This window comes from Armigeres subalbatus, chromosome 1 (assembly GCF_024139115.2).
Source record: "Armigeres subalbatus isolate Guangzhou_Male chromosome 1, GZ_Asu_2, whole genome shotgun sequence".
NCBI lineage: Eukaryota > Metazoa > Arthropoda > Insecta > Diptera > Culicidae > Armigeres > Armigeres subalbatus.
Window position 1 is genome coordinate 96,209,663 of NC_085139.1, and position 19,758 is coordinate 96,229,420.

General features: G+C 41.1%; 1 protein-coding gene across 1 annotated transcript; it reads left to right on the plus strand.

Annotated features, from left to right (window-relative positions):
* Positions 1-15,475: 15,475 nt before the first annotated feature.
* On the plus strand, positions 15,476-16,838 carry LOC134206358 (uncharacterized). The gene is made up of 3 exons (XM_062682060.1): positions 15,476-15,535; positions 15,595-15,974; positions 16,133-16,838. Exons 1-3 carry the CDS (start codon positions 15,476-15,478, stop codon positions 16,836-16,838), a joined length of 1,146 nt encoding a protein of 381 aa, XP_062538044.1.
* The last annotated feature ends 2,920 nt before the right edge of the window (positions 16,839-19,758 follow it).

Genomic DNA, 19,758 nt, shown 5'->3' on the forward strand with positions numbered 1-19,758 from the left:
AAAACGCCCAAAATGCTGAGCACCACTGCACAAAGGCGAAACTAAACGATTCAATCGAGAAAGGCATCGTCCCCGCAGATGGATTAATCTGGGTTTTCAAAATGTGATCTTAGTTTGATAGCGGAATTCAGCTAAATGTTTTAATACTGTCGTTGTGTCCATGAACCATTTTCAAGAAGAGCTAACAGCCCTTTAGTTTCCTTAGAATCATGTTGGCTTTATTCTGGTTTTATCACACTCTTGTAGAGTAGGTTAAGAGAGAGACAAGTCCAGACGAATTAGAAAAAGGCATGCCTTCTTCTTCTTCTTTTTTTCTTCTTCTTCATCTTCTTTTCTATGGCTCTACATTCCAACTGAAACATAGCCTGCTTGTGCTCGATTAGCATTTACCTACTCAGTTGTTGATTGAAAGCTTTTCTATGACCGCCATTGCTTGAATATGTATAATGTATGACCTCAAGCCCTATAATCCAGGAGAAGAGGCTGTAAAATGAAGTGATGTATGCTGTAAAAAGAAGTAAAGTGTAACTGAAAATTGTCTGAGAACGAGCCATTTGAAATTATGAATATTCGTCCTGCCGGCTTAAGGGTTAACTTCCTAAAAATCTAAAAACTGAATTTAATTTTAATAATGAAAAAACACATTAATAAAAATTAAAAAAAAAACTCAAGATTCGCAAATATTTGAGAATTAAGAGAATAAACAATCTGTTGAAGTCGTTACTTCCTGTTCAATTCAATTCCATTTTTTTCGACCCCACCGAAAAAAACCCTCACTGCATGATGCACGAAATGCAATTAAAACCTACCAACTGGAGATGACCTTTGGTTGAAAATATGTACTTAGTTCGTACCAGCAGCGGAACCAGCAAAAATGGATGAAAAAACAACGCTTCTCAAGTTCAGCTCGGATCGGATCACTTCTTTTCGTGTGAGACCGGTTGAGGGGGAGGAAAACCGACGGTAAACATAATTAAGATTTTTCGAAGGTTGGATTGCCGTCCGTCATCGCCGTCATCCGCAGCCGTGCACGGGCAGAAGATCTTGATCGAAGACGAAGACTGTGACGATGATGGCCCACGGCAAACGCTTCGAGTGCCCCCCTTCTAGAACAGATCACGGTGCGCGCGCGCAGCACGTTACCGTTTGGCTGGTTAGTAGTAGGTAAGTAACCGGCATCATACGGTGCATGTGGAGCGCGTTCTAATTTACCGGACGTGAAGGTTGTGACAATCGAATCCCTCTAGGGTTGTTGTTCGCGTGCGCCAAAAAGCGATTGGGAAAGGAAGCGAGTCAAGTTTCGTCGCTGATCCAAGGTGATTAATCACCCGATCGGGGCAATAGATTGTGTATTAATTGTCACATTTTTTTTGCGAGCTGACTAAATGCAAGCGATTGCGTGGAACTGATAGATGTACGAGAAGGTCTAGCCGCGAGTGATAGATGCTCAAATTGCGAAGTTCGCCTTGAGATCGTTTTAAACCATATTGGCAAAATCGATTGGAAAAAAATAAATACATCAAGTGAAATCACTTCCGCAAGTGATTCGTAAGGAAGAATCAGTGCTGGTTATTGAAGGATCAATTTTTCTATTGCAACAACACCTTAAAAATGTGTAAAAACATCTTTGACGTTGCTTCTAAATTAATGTTTAGTCCAAATTCGTTATGAATTAGAAAATTTATATTACTGATATTGCGGAGAACCAATAATTATAAAAATATATCTTGAATGATTCAATTTTTTCATATTAGGATTAGGCTACATTTTCAAAACCTTATTAAAAAAATGTATTAAAAAAACTGTAATTCATCAAACTTAGACCCTGCTCGAGAACGACTCGCAAGCATTTGGAGTCCCTGAGCGACGCATGCTAAGGATTATCTTTGGCCGTGTGCAAGAGAAGAACGGTGTGGCGGCGAAGGATGCACCACGAGCTCGCGCAATCCTGCGGTGATCTACAAGGTATCTAAAGCTAGAAGGATGTAATCAAGTGGCGGTCTTATGTCAAATGAGAAATAAATCATTCCAACTGACGATATTTTATGTTAAGAAAGACTCCATCACCGCTAGGTGATCAAATCTGGGTTTTCAGCCGCCATGTTTTTACTACACCTGGTATGAGTAATTCGTCAATCGACAAGCATAACATCTTCCCTTTATCTCATTCCATACAGCACAGCCAATGTTACCACACTCTCGATTGCAACAATAAAACGTAACCTCTCCATAGTGCGCTCGAATGAAAATCGCCATTTAGCGTTGGTTAACTCAAGCCCACCGCGTAATGGCACGGTATTAGGAATCAGTGCATCAATTTAATCGCAAATTAGCCATTAATTTAAAAATCGACTTCTGGGCAGCAGCAGCACCGGCAATGAACCACCGCGCGGCCACTAACTGGGCAGTTAATTCATTTCGAATCCGTGGGATCCACCACGGAGTGACCTGCCGCCGACCGTTAACCCGATTGCTCTGCCTTTAGGGAACTATAACAACAATTGCCTACCCCGCGGCACGGGGGCTACCGCAGCAATGGTCAATGACTGCCCTGCCATCCGCCAGCTGTTTCTTTGATTGGAAAGCATCCCGGAAGGGGTCACTCAGAGCAAATCGTTTAGCTTTAAACGATTGCCGGCGTGATGAGAAGTTTTTTTTCGCAAATCGTATTGAATTTCCAAACGTGTGCACTTCCACGCAGATCGGCGTGTAATTTCGATGGGCACGGCTAATTGAACGCACACGATCATTCACTCGCGAAAAGATCCGATTGCTCAAGTCTTATTCGTGGAGCGCAGGTGATGAGTTGATGCAGATGAACCAGTGCGATCACATAGCCAGCGCTCTACTAGACGTAGACCTTTCTCAATCACAATGCTAGCGTTAGCACATGGCTTACAACACTGAAAATGTAATAGGGTAGAGAATCACTTCGGAGGCCCCGCCGTTTCGCCTAAACCTTGCATTGCTAAACGGTGGTATTGGACCTTCTGTCATGATCTTGATAGCAAAATAAAGAAAAATATTTGATATATAAAAGCTAAATGAACACACAATTACTTCAGTAAATATGATCGTTTGTGCTATTAATTTTCAATATGTCATCATATGTAATATCATATCATATGCAGCTCGTACTCATCAAGAAGCTTTGATTGCACAAGCTGCAGTGTCAAATCCGCGTTGGGACGGCTTTCCAGCGCCGTCACAAGTCCGCTATATGAATCCGGCAAGCTTCGCAGGATCATTGCAACTTTGAGGGAATTCTCCAGATCTTGGCCGGCGTTGTGTAACCTTTCGAACAGCTCCTCCACCTCAAATAGGTGGCTCTCCATATCGCCGCCTTCGAATAGGTTCAAGTTGCAAAGCTTCTTCAGGAGGGAAACTCTTGATGTCACTGTTACCTTCTCATGGTACGTCTTCAGCTGATTCCAAAAATCCTTCCAGATATCCTCACCAGACTGTATTAATTTTCATCGATACACAGCCCCTTGTTAGCGCGGGCTGTAGTCTTTCTCCCACTACGCAGTGGCTAAAATCGTGTATTTAGCGCGTTTATTTAATAGCCACTTCATTATGCAATTGACCTATACCGTCAACATTTTTTATTCGCTCAATCGATTATTTATTTTATTTATGGTCAACTTTCTCAAAAAACCTCTATTTGTTGACGCCTTTAAGTATTTTCAAAATTTAAAACAAAAAATTGAAAAATTGCTTTACATTTGCCTGATTTTTAACGAACATCGGGTGAAGGGGGAGGGGGGTTTGGAAAATGACCACGATAAGCCACATGGGGAGAGGGGGGCTAGCTCTCGAACCACGTGGGTTTTTTTACACGAAAAGGTTTTGGTGAATGACAATAGCCAATAGCGAGAAAAAGCGGTAACGCAGCGTCGACGCACCATACCTGCGTTATTTGACCGCTGCGTGCGCGTTGGATTGAAAAGACGCTATGTGGGCGTACGTGAATCTAAGGCCCATTCTATATCCATAAAAAAAAAACCTAGATCAATCCACCTAGCGTTGGTGGTGCCTTTCTCGCGCATTAAAATAATAACAAAAACACATAAGAGAGGTCGAAATAGCACTTTAGGGGGATAGATTTTACTTTTTCCATCAATTCATATGTATTTGCGGTCATTTGAATGCATTGCTGCAATCTCTGAAAAAAATTTTTTTTTTCGTTTTATGAAATTTTTTTCCCAAGGGGGGACCCTTGGCAGAAAAACAATGTTTTTTCAATAACTTTGGAACGCAATGACCGATCGGGCCAATTTTCAATAGGAAACAACTAGACCGTATTCCGCGTCGACTGCAACTTGTTGCGAGCAAATCGAATAATGCTAAGTGCCAAAAAGTGTGTCTCACATTTTTGTACACACACACACACACACACACACATACATACACACATACAGACATCACCTCAATTCGTCGAACTGAGTCGATTGGTATATAACACTATGGGTCTCCGAGCCTTCTATCAAAAGTTCGATTTTGGAGTGATCCTATAGCCTTTACGTATACTTTGTATACGAGAAAGGCAAAAAGAAAAAACAGGTTGCGATACAGTCCTAATTTTCACAACAAATTTTGAAATTTTTTAATTGGAAAAATATTTTTAAAAAAATCCGACGCGCCACGCTACCGCCGCAGATGGTTTTTGGCATCACGTCGCCGACACTGTTGCATCAGCGCACTGCTGTTATAATTTTAGAAAAAAAGCTTTAGAAAAAACCTCAAAAAAATTTCTTGTGGATATTCAGGAAGAATCCCGTTATGAAATTTCCTGCAAAAACTTTGACATTACTTCGTATAATCCTGATAAAGTGTTGGAATTCCGAATGATTTTTAAACTATTCTCGCGGAAATTATACAGAATCTCTGAAAAAATTGCTTAGGAAATTTTACTACCAATTGTTAATAAAAAAACCCAGATCAATCCACCTAGCGTTGGTAGTGCCTTTCTCGCGCATTTAAAAATAAGAAAAACACATAAGAGAGGTCGAAATAGCACTTTAGGGGGATAGATTTTACTTTTTCTATCAATTCATATGCATTTGCGGTCATTTAAATGCAATGCTGCAATCCTTGAAAAAAAAATTTTTTTCTCGTTTTTGAAATTTTTTTCCCAAAGGGGGAATAATGAATAACTTTGGAACGCAAGGACCGATCGGGCCAATTTTCAATAGGAAACAACTAGATCGCAATACGCGTCGACTGCAACTTGTTGCGAGTAAATCGAATAATGCTAAGTACCAAAAAGTGTGTCTTACATTTTGTACACACACACACACATATACATACACACATACAGACATCACCTCAATTCGTCGAGCTGAGTCGATTGGTATATAACACTATGGGTCTCCGAGTTTTCTATCAAAAGTTCGGTTTTGGAGTGATCCTATAGCCTTTACGTATACTTTGTAGATATACGAGAAAGGCAAAAACAAATCAATCTTCAGTGTAAACTCCGTAAAAATGTGGGAATTCTGTCTGAAAATTCAAAACAGTTCCGTGGGGAATGGGGGGATGCAAATAATTTTCGGTGGAACATATTGTTTACATTTAGGACTTATTTTTATTTGACATTCTAATAAATTTCATAAACATTCTTCTGAATCTTAACGAGAAATTCTTCTTCATTTACAAGAGAAATTTTCCGCCTAAAGTTTCTTATGTTTATTTGACACTAGAAGACCCACCGAGCTTTGTTTCGCTTTGATTTATTCTCTGATTAGTTCTTGAGTTTTGCAGAAATTTCAGTTTTATTTGCATGGGAGCCCTCCTTTCCAGAAGTGGAAGGGGCTCCGAACCACCACAGAAACATATCTTCCCTTCCAAAACCTCAACATGCTAGATTTGGTTCCATTTGCTTGATTAATTCTCGAGTTATGAAAAAAATATTGTTTGATCTGCTTGGAAACCCCCCTTTCCAAAGCGGGGAGGGATATCGAACCGTCTTAAGAAACTTCCCGGCTCCAAAAACCTCTGCATACAAATTTTCACGCCAAGTAGCCAGTAGTTTCCAAGTCTATAGGGTTCAGACAGACAGAAATTTATTTTATGTATATAGATTCTAATGAATTTCTTCGCCAAGTTTTTCTGAATCTTCACGAGAAATTCTTCTTCATTTCCAAGAGATGTTTTCGAAAAACAGAACACTTTTGAATTTTCAGCCTCCAGTTTCCCATGCGAGCAAAGACGTAGGATTACCAATCCGGAGATGGCGAGTTCAATTTTCGTTCCTGTCTAAAATGTTTTCGGGTGGGAAACATTCTCGACACCCTTAGTATAGTGTATCCATTGTACTGGCCACATAAGATCCATACTCATGCAATGGCTGGCATAGAAAAGCTTTCAATTTATAACTGGGGAAATGCTAATAAAATATACTAAGTTAAAAAGCAGGCCAAGTTCCAGTTGGAATGAGGAGCTATAGAATAAGAAGAAGACTTCTAAATTTTCAAGAAAAAATCTTCTGAATTTCCAAGAGATATTAAACGGCAATGACACATGAAACTCCTCTCCGGAGGTGCAAATCTTATTGAGCGTCTGTTCTCCATGTCAGGATCGGCTCACAACAGCTTCTGTTCTCCATGTTAGGGGCGGCTGATCATCGTCCGAGTGCCAGCGAGGGACTCTAAGTGAAACTGTGCACCATGGTCCACCGGAAATAAGGAGGAATGGTCTTCCGGAAATTTAGGGGGTTTGGTGTCAGGCCCTGTAAGCCAGCCTTTAAAAAATCATAAGCAACGAACAATCAACAAGAGAGTACGGACCGGAACCATCGGCGAAGACCACTACGACGAAAAGGGACTAGCGATTGGAAACTCGGTTCGTGGAACAGCAAATCCCTCAAATTCATCGGGAGCACACGCTGACGAACGAAAACGGCCTACGACTAATTGATTTCGCCGCCTCCAAGAATATGGCCATTCGCAGCACCTACTTCCAACACAGCCTCCCGTATCGGTACACCTGGAGATCACCACTGCAGACAGAATCACAAATCGACCACGTTCTGATTGATGGACGGCACTTCTCCGACATTATCGACGTCAGGACATATCGTGGCGTTAACATCGACTCTGACCATTATCTGGTGATGGTGAAACTGCGCCCAAAACTATCCGTCATCAACAATGTACGGTACCGACGACCCCCGCGGTACGACCTAGGTCCTAGAGCGACTGAAGCAACCTGATGTCGCCACTGCATACGCGCAGCATCTCGAGGCAGCGTTGCCGGAAGAGGGTGAGCTCGATGGGGCCCCTCTTGAGGACTGCTGGAATACAGTCAAAGCAGCCATTAACGACGCAGCGGAGAACAACGTCGGGTATATGGGTCGAAGTCGACGGAACGATTGGTTCGACGAAGAGTGCAGACAGATTCTGGAGGAGAAGGACGCAGCGCGGGCGGTCGCGCTGCAGCAAGGTACCCGGCAGAACGTGGAACGTTATAGACGGAAGCGGAGACAGGAGACCCGCCTTTTTCAGGAGAAGAAACGGCGCCTGGAAGAAGCGGAGTGCGATGGGATGGAACTGCTGTGCCGTTCTCAAGATACACGCAAGTTCTATCAGAAGCTCAACGCATCCCGCAAAGGCTTCGTGCCGCGAGCCGAAATGTGCCGGGATAAGGATGGGAGCATCTTGACGGACGAACGTGTGGTGATCGAAAGGTGGAAGCAGCACTACGAGGAACATTTGAATGGCGCTGAGAGTACAGGCAGTGAAAGTCAAGGCAGCGGAGGAGATGACTACGTCAGTTCAGCGGACGATGGAAGCCAACCAGCCCCCACCTTGAGAGAAGTTAAGGAGGCCATTCAACAGCTAAAGACCAATAAAGCAGCTGGTAAGGATGGTATCGGAGCTGAGCTCATCAAGGTGGACCCGGAAAAGCTAGCCACTTGCCTGCACAAATTGATAGTCAGAATCTAGGAAACTGAACAGCTACCGGAGGAGTGGAAGGAAGGGGTTATATGCCTCATCTACAAGAAAGGCGACAAGCTGGAGTGTGAGAACTTTCGAGCGATCACCATCCTTAATGCCGCCTACAAAGTAATATCTCAGATCACTTTCCGTCGTCTGTCACCATTAGTGAATGAGTTCATGGGAAGTTGTCAAGCCGGCTTCGGAAACGGCCGCTCGACAACGGACCAGATCTTTACTGTACGGCAAATCCTTAAAAAATGCCGTGAATACCAGGTCCCAACGCACCATCTGTTCGTTGATTTCAAGGCAGCATACGACAGTATAGACCGCGTAGAGCTATAAAAAATTATGGACGAGAACAGCCGGGGACTTAGACAAGGTGATAGACTTTCGTGCCTGTTGTACAACATTGCGCTAGAAGGTGTCATGCGGAGAGCCGGGTGTAACAGCCGGGATACGATTTTCAACAGAACTAGTCAATTTATTTGTTTCGCGGATGACATGGACATTGTCGGCCGAACATTTGCAAAGGTGGCAGAACTGTTCACCCGTCGGAAACGTGAAGCAACAAAAGTTGGACTGGTGGTGAATGCGTCAAATACAAATTACATGCTTGTGGGCGGAACCGAGCGCGACAGGACCCGCCTGGGAAGCAGTGTTACGATAGACGGGGATACCTTCGAGGTGGTCGAGGAATTCGTATACCTCGGATCCTTGCTAACGGCTGATAACAATGTTAGTCGTGAAGTACGAAGGCGCATCATCTGTGGAAGTCGGGCCTACTACGGGCTCCACGTAAACAGTTCAATTTAAAAATATATGTCTATCGTTAATGCATTAGTCATTAATTATAGAATTTAACCACATAGCAGGACTGATGCGTAAAAACACTAAGCTGATAATGTATTTCTCGACAGAACAGCCCCGCTAAGCTATTTGAATGGTCATGGTCGCAAATTCTATTCTCGTTTCTACTACTAGTTTCTACTAGCTTAACCGTTTCCGTTATCAACCCCCCCCCCCCTTTGAAAACGAAAATAAAAATCTTTTTGGCTCTGACTTTTTTGTCTTTCAACATTTTTTTCGCAACTTCCACCAATTCAAAATTTAAGAGTCTAATGGATTGCTAGGATCGGCTACTTGGTTACGGAGTTATTTCGGATTTTAAATAGGATTTAGCTTCTGACCATTTCTCAGAACGCATACTTCGAAAATGATTATTTTAGATATTTTGATTGGAAACGACGCATAAACTATGTCAAATTTGATCGGTCTGAAATATGGCCTTTATTCCGGATTCTGGACGTTCCGCTGTAACCTGTTACGGGGTCACTTAACGAAAATATGCGAATCATGTGACACATCGAACTTAATGATTTCATGAATTATTGCAATCTAGTTACAGTTGATTATAATCAAAACATGACAGTCGTTTTTCAGCAGTCGCATGCACTGTTGTCACACATGAAGTTTTATCTTATTCATATGAAGACTGTGAACGCCTCCAAGCGTTGCTCAATGTATTCATCGTGTGGTGCAGCAATAACAAGCTGATTGTTAGTGTCCCTAAATGTGTGGTGATAACGTTCCATCGCATTGCATCACCAATTGTTTTCGACTATTGCATTTGTGCAATTCAACATCGCACATACGAATCATCCATCATGTTTACATTGCTTGCACTCGTGACTGACCTCGTGATGAAGGAAGAATTGACTGGCTGCTACGATCTGTCATGTGACTGAATAACAGTATATTAGACTTGTTCATGTTTATAGGCCTGTCGGGGTATCGCTGACCAGGGTACAACAAATAAAGGACTTAGGTGTTATGCTAGATGCTAAATTTTCGTTCGACGAACATCGCTCGGCTGTTATCTCTGAAGCCACTCGTCAGCTGGGTTTTATCGCCAAGATTACCAAAGACTTTACAGACCCTTATTGCCTGAAACCACTATACTGTGCCTTGGTTCGACCCATATTGGAAACAGCTTCGATTGTTTGGGCCCCATACCAGGTTTCATGGTGTTTAAGGATTGAACGCATACAGAAGCGATTTATTCGACTAGCCCTGCGAAACTTGCCCTGGCGAGATTCTTCAAATCTTCCTCCGTATCCGGATCGGTGTAGACTTCTAGGGCTGGACACGTTACAACGACGAAGGAAGATCCAGCAAGCGTTGTTTGTTGGGAAGCTTCTAACTGGAGAAACTGACTCACCGCATCTACTGTCACTTTTGGATTTCCGTACACCCCCAAGGCGTACGCGACACCACGAATCTGCTACAACCTAGATTCCACAGAACGTCATTTGGATATCACAAGCCGATTACAGCGTGCCTCCGAATGTTTACGCAGGTGGAGAACTTGTTTGAGTTTGGTGAAGCGTCCAGTAGATTTTCGAAGAAGCTGTACATTCATTTCATTTATTTAGTTTACATCTAAACAGATAACACTGAATCAACAATTTGACGCCACAATACACGGTTCGAGGCCGCATCTCTCCATCCTCGGATACGCCCCACGCTCGCCAAGTCGTTTTGCACCTGGTCTGCCCATCTCGCTCGCTGCGCTCCACGCCGTCTCGTACCTGCCGGATCGGAAGCGAACACCATCTTTGCAGGGTTGCTGTCCGGCATTCTTGCAACATATCCTGCCCATCGTACCCTTCCGGCTTTAGCTACCTTCTGGATACTGGGTTCGCCGTAGAGTTAGGCGAGCTCATGGTTCATTCTTCGCCGCCACACACCGTCTTCTTGCACACCGCCAAAGATGGTCCTAAGCATCCGTCTCTCGAATACTCCGAGTGCTTGCAAGTCCTCCTCGAGCATTGTCCATGTTTCATGTCCGTAGAGGACAACCGGTCTTATAAGCGTCTTGTACATGGCACATTTGGTGCGGTGGTGAATCTTTTTCGACCGCAGTTTCTTCTGAAGCCCGTAGTAGGCCCGACTTCCATAGATGATGCGCCTTCGTATTTCACGACTAACGTTGTTGTCAGCCGTTAGCAAGGATCAGAGATAGACGAATTCCTCGACCACCTCGAAGGTATCCCCGTCTATCGTAACACTGCTTCCCAGGCGGGCCCTGTCGCGCTCGGTTTCGCCCACAAGCATGTACTTTGTCTTTGACGCATTCACCACCAGTCCAACTTTTGTTGCTTCTCGTTTCAGGCGGGTGTACAGTTCTGCCACCTTTGCAAATGTTCGGCCGACAATGTCCATGTCATCCGCGAAGCAAATAAATTGACTGGATCTGTTGAAAATCGTACCCCGGCTGTTACACCCGGCTCTCCGCATGACACCTTCTAGCGCAATGTGGAACAACAGGCACGAAAGTCCATCGCCTTGTCTTAGTCCCCGGCGCGATTCGAACGAACTGGAGTGTTCGCCCGAAATCTTCACACAGTTTTGCACACCACCCACCGTTGCTTTGATCAGTCTGGTAAGCTTCCCAGGGAAGCTGTTCTCGTCCATAATTTTCCATAGCTCTACGCGGTCTATACTGTCGTATGCCGCCTTGAAACCAACGAACAGATGGTGCGTTGGGAGCTGGTATTCACGGTATTTTTGAAGGATTTGCCGTACAGTAAAGATATGGTCCGTTGGCGAGCGGCCGTCAACGAAGCCGGCTTGATAACTTCCCACGAACTCGTTCACTTTCCACGAACTCGTTCACTAATGGTGACAGACGACGGAAGATTATCTGGGATAAAGAAGCTGTACAATTCAGTGTTAATTTAGTATTGTAGTAATTGTAATTTAATATTATATCATTCATTAAGACTTTGGGTCAGATGAAAAATTTTAACAAATAAACAAATAAACAAATAAAGATTTTCTAATATTTTTTCTGTCAAACGGCTGTGCGGATTTTGCCGAGCCTCAGAAATAAAAACTGAGTGACACATTTCTAACTCATTTCTTACTCCTTATTTCTCTCTAATTATGGGCGAGCGAATCTGTCTAAAGGCCACGAGTATGGGCTGTAGCTTAAACGATAGTAACCGAACAAAGAACACGGCATATCAAGTATGTTGCCCTGATGACAATTGTATGACCAGTTCCGTTAGAAAAGTTACTTATTTCTTACTTACTCACTTCTCACTTTCTAATAAAATGCTCTTATTTCACAGATGGTTTTATTCAAGCAAGAAACTCGCCCCAACACTCACTTTCCTAACAGAACTGGTCATACAATTGGTACCAGGGCAACATACTTGATATGCCGTGCCCTTCGTTGGGTTACTATTGTTTAAGTTTTTTTTTTGCTTTTTTTCGGGATATTTTCAAGACATTAATGGAAGAATCTTTCGAATTTCGCCTGAAAAATTTAATGAAGTTCAAAAAATTCTTTAAGTTTTCCAAAATATTCATTTGGAAATTATTTTAAGTTTAGAACGTAAGGGTCTGGTTAAGTTATACATTTATTTTATTGGTGATAATGTGGTTAATGATTTTCTGTACAGAGTTTTTCTATGTTTGTCAATGATGATCTGAATAGTTTTACTTGAGCATCCGTTTAGTCGATAACTGCAAGTCACTTAGTTCAATAATGATGTCAAAGGTTTTAGGGGGGGGGGAACTATGATTTTGTGACAGTACATATAGTAGATATACAAAAAAGCGTAACAGAGAGGGGAGGGTGGGTCAAGGAATCTAAAAAAGTAATGGACGTCATAGTTGAATCACCCCTAAACTGCAATGCTTTTTAACTGTAATTCGATACTTGCATACACTTTAATTGCATCTGACGTCGACTGACAACCGTTTGATGTCTAGAATGCGTTGCAGTTATCGAACGGCATTCGCTAAAGTGAAACGTAAACATGTTGCAGTTATCTTACGACTAGTGTATTGTCCAAATACTTGAGAAATTCCATTGGCTGAAAGCAAAATACGGCCGAACTGGTAGTTTGACCGAAAAGGTCGTTTTCCCTAACAGATCGTTTGGCCGAAATAGTCATCACCCCGAAATGCCGTTCCTTTCGGCTGTTTGTCGCTTTCTGCCAAACCACATTTTCGACCTGATAACAGTTTCAGATAAACGTTCAGTTCGGCTCGGCTAAATGCAATTTAGTTGGATGACTTTTGGTTTAAAGGCCAGTATCGACTTAAAAAGTAGAAATATTACGAAATTATGTTCAATTGACAATTGAGCCATTTTGCCAAACGAGTGGCCATTTTCGACCAATTCAGTAATTGACATTTGGTCGTATGCCAAATAACATTTTTGGGCAATTTTGGGCTAATGACTTCTGTGGTCAAACGATCGTTTCGGTCAGACGACTTATTGGAGCAAACACCTTATTCGACAAATTACCAGTTCTGCCGTCTGGTGCATTCGGCCAATCGAATTTCCCAAGAATTTCTTGTGGACAATGCAAAGAATTTTCAGTAGAAATCCAAAAAAAAATCCTTAAAAATTTCGAGTTGAAAACCAAATATTTTTATTTTGAATTCTATATTTTGAACAATGTTCTGTAGAAACTTTGAAGAATTTTCGAGGAAATTCCGGAAAACTTCTCATGAAAATTCCAATTAATGTCCTGTTTTAACGTTGGCTATGCCAAACTAGTTGTCTTAAATAATCTAGATTGAGAAAGTCAACGTGAAAGCATCCCTTCTTCCAGTTATAAGCTCCTATAATTATGAAGGTTTTACTGAGTACATTTTGAAGAGTACTCAACAGAAGCTCAACAGAAACTTTCCGCGTATATTTCGAATATTTTCCTGTAGAAATTTGGAACAACTTTCCGTGAAAATTCTTATGAGATTCACATGTAAAATCTGAAGAATTTGTCGCTCGAATTCCGATCAATTTCCCTTGGGAAATCCAAAGAGCTCCATTTGGTAATTTCAAAGAATTCTCGGAACTTCATAGTAGCTCCCGTGGAAAATCTGAGAATAATTTCTGGAAAAAAATAAAATATTTTCTGAGGAAGTTGATCAGATTCTTCCAGCGAAATTGAAAAGATTATTCCATTAATGTCTTGAAAATATCCAAAATTACCAATTCAGCTGAATGTCGAATGTCCATTTCGGCGCTTTATGCCAAACGACCATTTCGGCCAAAGGGCATATTCGGCCAATTGAGCTAGTCGGCCAACCGTTATATTCAAGTAAATGAACTGATCGACCAAATGACATTTTCAGCGAAATAAATTTCGTCTCCTACCAAATGGTCTAAGCATCTTTCAGCCATGTGGTCTTCGGCCAAATTCGGTGGTAGCGTGGCACGGCGGCGCACACCTCTATTTGAAAATCAATCATGTGTTAAGTAATTCAGTTATTGAAATCCATTTTAGTAATAAAACATTACAACAAAAATCAAATTTCGAACAGCACAAAATCAAAATCAAACAAAACAAAAATCAATTGAAAATAAAATCAACTTTAATCTACCGTCTACGGGTGCTGGAACCAGATCTCGAAGCCAACTAATGTAATTTTCGATGCATTCTATTCTTTCCAAAAACTGTGCCCCACCGACCTGGCATTTTTGTATCGTCGTGCCGCTGTTTAAAGTTTTGTTTTCTGGAAAATCCTAAAAAGTTTTATTTGGAAATTCCAAAGAATTATCCGTTGAAATTTGAAATTATTGCACGTCAATATTTAAAAAAAATCCTTATTTGGTTTCCAAAGATGTTCTTACGGAAATTCCAAAGTATTTCTCGTGAAATCTGCAGAGAAAAAAACCAAAAAATTCTCCAAAAGATTTTTTTTTAATAGGGTAGAATACGGCATTGGCAGGGTGCGACAGTTGTTGGCACCCTCAACAATATTTGCGTTTTCCAGCAAACGCACACTATTTATGAACATAATTTTGATTCAATCACACAATTTCAAGTCTAGGCTTTCATTTGAATAAGTTGTTTGTTTGTTGCAAGATTTGATGAGTTAATCACCGAAACAAATTTGCACCTACAAAATTCTTGTCATTATTGCATTGCCAAAGAAAGCAGCGCACGAAAAGCAAACTCTTACTTACTTTTTTGGATCGCCTGTTTCTTCTCTTTATTGCATATGACACGACAAATTAAGTACGTAAACTACTTATTATACTTCATCACTACTTGATTATCACCACAAAGAGCAAATTTATGTAATATTTGCTCTATGTTTCACTAAATAAAATCGGGACTGTTCGTTTTCTTTGACAGCAGCACACTTTGGAATTAGGGTTTCTGCGTCCCTTAGTATTAGTGAGAAGTTTCACTACTACTTATGTTTGCTGATTGAAAATAATAAACAATTAGCTGTCAATTGGTAAATCGACTTCTCCAGTGGAAAAATGGTGAGAAATTAACTTTATCATAATTTTATTTATTACTATATATTTATATTTTTTAAAGGATTGTGAAGTGGCTGCACGAAGATATCGCGAGAAAATCGCCATGTGTTACGGAGTGAACCCGTCAACACTGAAAACGACGGCGCAGGAAGTGCCTTTGACGATCACATTTGCCAGCATATATCAATTCCTGGTCGAGGATCCAAATCCATTTACGGGTCAACCCAAAGATTGCGCTAAAGGCATGGAAGCTATTTTGTATTACAACGGGGAAAAACCCCGATTATCGCGAGAGCTCACTTCGGTTAGTGTCTGAATCTATAATAGGTAGTTTTTCATTACTAATGTGTACTTTTTTTCTAGTTGTCAGTTACTGATTTACCGGCGTACTGGAAGAAGCCACCGACGAGTATCAGCGAAAACCTGTATAAAAAAGTACGTGACATTGACTTTGGCAAGCAGATCCAGAAAACATATTATGCCACCACTCCATCAACTTCAACTAATTACGATTTTCGCTGTCGAAACTTATTGAGCTCGCTACAGATGGACGGAATAAATGTTGCTGGTACCACTCTATTTTGTGGTGAAAAACAAATGGCCTTTAGTTGTACAATTTGTACACACGAATCTGAACTTAAAAATGATCTTAAGAACTACAATTTCCAACTACTCTACGACCCTTTGAACAAGAGTACAATTGAGCAGTTACAAAAAGTAGCGGCAGAGTTCATTCGCAATTTTACAGGGGTCATTCAACAATGAAGTCATAGATTTTAGGGGGGGAGGGGGTCTAAGATTTTGTGACACTGCATATACTAGGTATACAAAAAAGCGTGACAGAGGGGGGAGGGGGGTCTAGAAATCTCAAAAAGTAGTGGACGTCATATTTGAATCGTCCCACAAATGATCCAGATCTGTTGATGAAGATTGATAAGCTTACCGCAGACCAATCGGATTCCAAGTGGTGGAATGTTTTCCGGAGTGGGCGTATCACGGCTTCAAACATGAAAGATGTGTGTTGCACAAAACCGGAGCAACCATCGATGTCACTGGTGAAAAGAATATGTTACCCCAATGAAGCAACATTCACTTCATCCGCTACAAGATACGGCAAAACTTACGAAGTAAAAGCAGTTGAGCAATTGTTCGAATCAGTGAAGCACTTGCATCAGAACTTGTTAAAAAGAAAATCGGGATTTGTAATTCATGAAGATTATCCGTTTATGGGTGCATCGCCGGATGCAATATTTTTGTGTGATTGCCACGGTGTAATAACAGTCGAAGTGAAGTGCCCCTTCTCAGCTCGCAATCGTGCAGATATGGTTGACACATTATTGCAGCTAAAGGACTCTTTCATTACACGAAATGAGGAACATCATATTATTTTGAAAACGAAGCATAAATATTTCTTCCAAGCATTCATGCAGGTTCACATTTGTAAAGCTAATTTTGGCTATTTTTATGTGTGGTCACCGCATCAAGTTCTAGTATTTGAGATCAAACGCAACGATAATTATTGGGAAATTTGCAAGAATAAGGCATTGAGTTTCTTCGAAAATGTAATATTTCCAGAGCTAGTAGCTAAGAAAATAACCGAAAAATAAAATGTACAAATGTAATCTTTATTGTTACAATAAAGTATATTAAACTACAGGAACAATCGTTGGGCATAAATTAATTAGAGCTGAACGTATGATAATTATTTGATCGATCGCCGGAATGTTATTGTTCCAATGTTGCAGCATTGTAATGGGAATTATATCCGTTAATATTAAAAACTTCTGCCGCAGAGATCCAATCAATCGTTCAACGTGTATCCTCAGTGATGAAAGTTCTTTCGAATGAATTGCATCAAGTGGCTCAAGCTGTTGGCTCTTTTTCTTGAAAGCTGGATACGTTATGGATGCATTCAATGGCGCTAGTAGGTCATCTATAATGAACCCTCGGTCCGCCATCACGAAATCTCCCTCGTTTATGAGAACCAAGAAACCTGATAGTTTCACTATTTCTTTGTCCGAAGTGCGTCCACCAAATGCCTCTGATACGTAAATAATGCTGCCTGACGCGCTTAGCCCTATCAATACTTTGATTGTATTGTGTTTTTTGTAACTGGAAAAAACGTTTGCACTAGCCACCATTGCTTTATTATTTGGCGATTCAATGTTTATTTCGAAGCAATCGATAATAACAGTTAGAGCATCACTATACTTTCTGCGAAATGCTGATGGCATATGCTGTTTCAACGTGGTTCTTGATGGAAACCTAACTAAAGCCTTCATGAATGGGAAAATGGCGTTGATTGTCTCGTAAAAATACTTCGAAATAGCAGATTGATTTAAATCATATAAGTACCCAAGTGTACAAAATGGTTCATTTAATCGGAGTTTGCGCAACGTCAGTACCAAAATCTTTTCCTTATTCAATGCGTCGAATTCTGGTATGTCTTGTTTTAGTGACTCATACAGACGTCTTAATGTGCGACCAGCGCTGAGCCCAGTAAAAAGCAGCATTTTTTATCGTTGCTTTTAAGTGAAGAAACAGATATTTGATACGCATTTTTGGAGGCACGTAAATTCTGCTGTAGCTTTTCGCGAAGCGCTCGAAGAAAAACAACTTCTTTGTCGTATCGTGCAATAATATTTTTCCATTGCTCCACTTCTTTCAACATGCATGATTCAGTCTGCACACCCACATCATTGTAGTATACAACCTTTGAGGAATTCGCATATGCCATTCCACCAGCTGAAGTGATATTGTTGGTGATATTGTCAAAAGGGAAACGGATTTGCATTGGCGTTCGAGCGGCATCCGGACATGATACTTCAACCCTGCATGCAGAAAATAACATGAATGTTAAAAACCATTGTTAGTGGCATGAAATTGAATTTAATATACGTACGATGTCGCAGATATGACAGTTGGGATTATTGATTGAGATTGATGAGCATACGACTCATCGTTTGAAAGCTTCAGTGATGTAGATTGGTTCATTGAACCTGAATCATTTTCTGAGTTGATGACTGGAAGCTCATGTTGACCTTGAACCCAATCACAATCAGTTGACTTGAAGGACAACCTAGAACATTTACAAAAAGAAAGAAAATATTTAGTATTAGTTCTACCACAAGTTATTTGGACTATACTTAATTAAAATCTGTCAACTGTAATACGACGTTGGTAGTCTTTTTATAAAATACTTACTCTTGATAAGCGGGCATAAGTGGACTCATAACGTTCAATATAAACAATGAACCGTTTGAATTATCTAGTAGACAATCTGTTCGTTGATTCGCATGGATGTCAACGGCCTCTGAAGCTTGGTGTTCTGAATCTATATTACTCTCATTGACTGAATCCTCGTGATACATCAACGTACTAGAAACAGCGCTAGATTGATTTCCACCGAGATTTTCACTGTGACCACTTAAATCGTTTTCTGCCTCTTCTCTCAATTCCGCTGACACATTTGAAGAATCCATGTCCGATTCCGATAGATTGCGAGTCGGAATCCAATCGACTTCATCTTTTTCCCAGGGTTTTGCAGGTTTTCCAGAAAAGAAATGACGACTACAGACTCGATGGTGCGAAGCAGGATTTTTTTTCAACCTGCAGGCCTCCACCCATAGTGCTAGACGATGCTCTGCCAAATATTTTTGCTGTTCACTTATTCTTTTCCCTACTGATGGAAGCCGGAACATTTGATGCGTTTGGTCACTTGAATAGACGCCACACGACGGTACAGTACATTTTAAAACCATGTTTAATTATGCTATTTACGAAACACAAAAAAATTAAATTCAAAAATCCCAAATTGAAATAATTTTGTTTATGTTTATGTTTATGTTTATTGCATTGATTCATCTGACATTTGGTAGTCTTAATGAATATAGTAAATTTAAACAAATATACATTAAACGATTAAAATCTTCTTAAAAAAGTGGTCAATGGTAAGTTAAAATCAAATAGCCTATAAATGTTGTTAAAAGCAGCCGCAGCAGCACGGAAAGGTTCATTTATGCCATACATTCGATTACGCGGAGAAAGGTGCAGGAAATCTCGTTGACGCATTGTTCGTTCCGGAGCATAAAGATTTAACCTCATGAGAAGTTCCGGAGAGTCAATTTCACCAGTCACGATTTTGGCCACGAAGGCAACCTGCGATCTATTCCTTCTCATTTGAAGAGTATCAATACCAAGTAGTCTACATCGATCCTCATATGCGGGAAGATGAACGGGATCCCTCCATGGAAGGTGCCGAAGTGCATAACGCACGAATCTACGCTGCACGGTTTCTAGCCTTGAGATCCAGACGCTATGATAAGGGCTCCAAACTACAGCACAAAATTCAAGGATAGAACGAACTAAAGAGCAGTACAGAGATTTTAGGCAATGAGGATCCCGGAAGTCTTCAGATAGTTTGAAAATGAATCCGAGTTGCCGATTAGCTTTTGCGATGATGTCGTTATAGTGCGGCTTGAATGTCATGTCTTGATCCAGTGTGACTCCTAAATCCTTAATCCTATT

Coding starts and splice junctions, on each gene's coding strand:
- LOC134206358 (XM_062682060.1), top strand. CDS start 15,476: ATGGAAGCTATTTTGTATTACAACGGGGAAAAACCCCGATTATCGCGA. Junction 15,536..15,594: donor TATCGCGAGAGCTCACTTCG/GTTAGTGTCTGA, acceptor CTTTTTTTCTAG/TTGTCAGTTACTGATTTACC. Junction 15,975..16,132: donor GCAGAGTTCATTCGCAATTT/TACAGGGGTCAT, acceptor TTTGAATCGTCC/CACAAATGATCCAGATCTGT.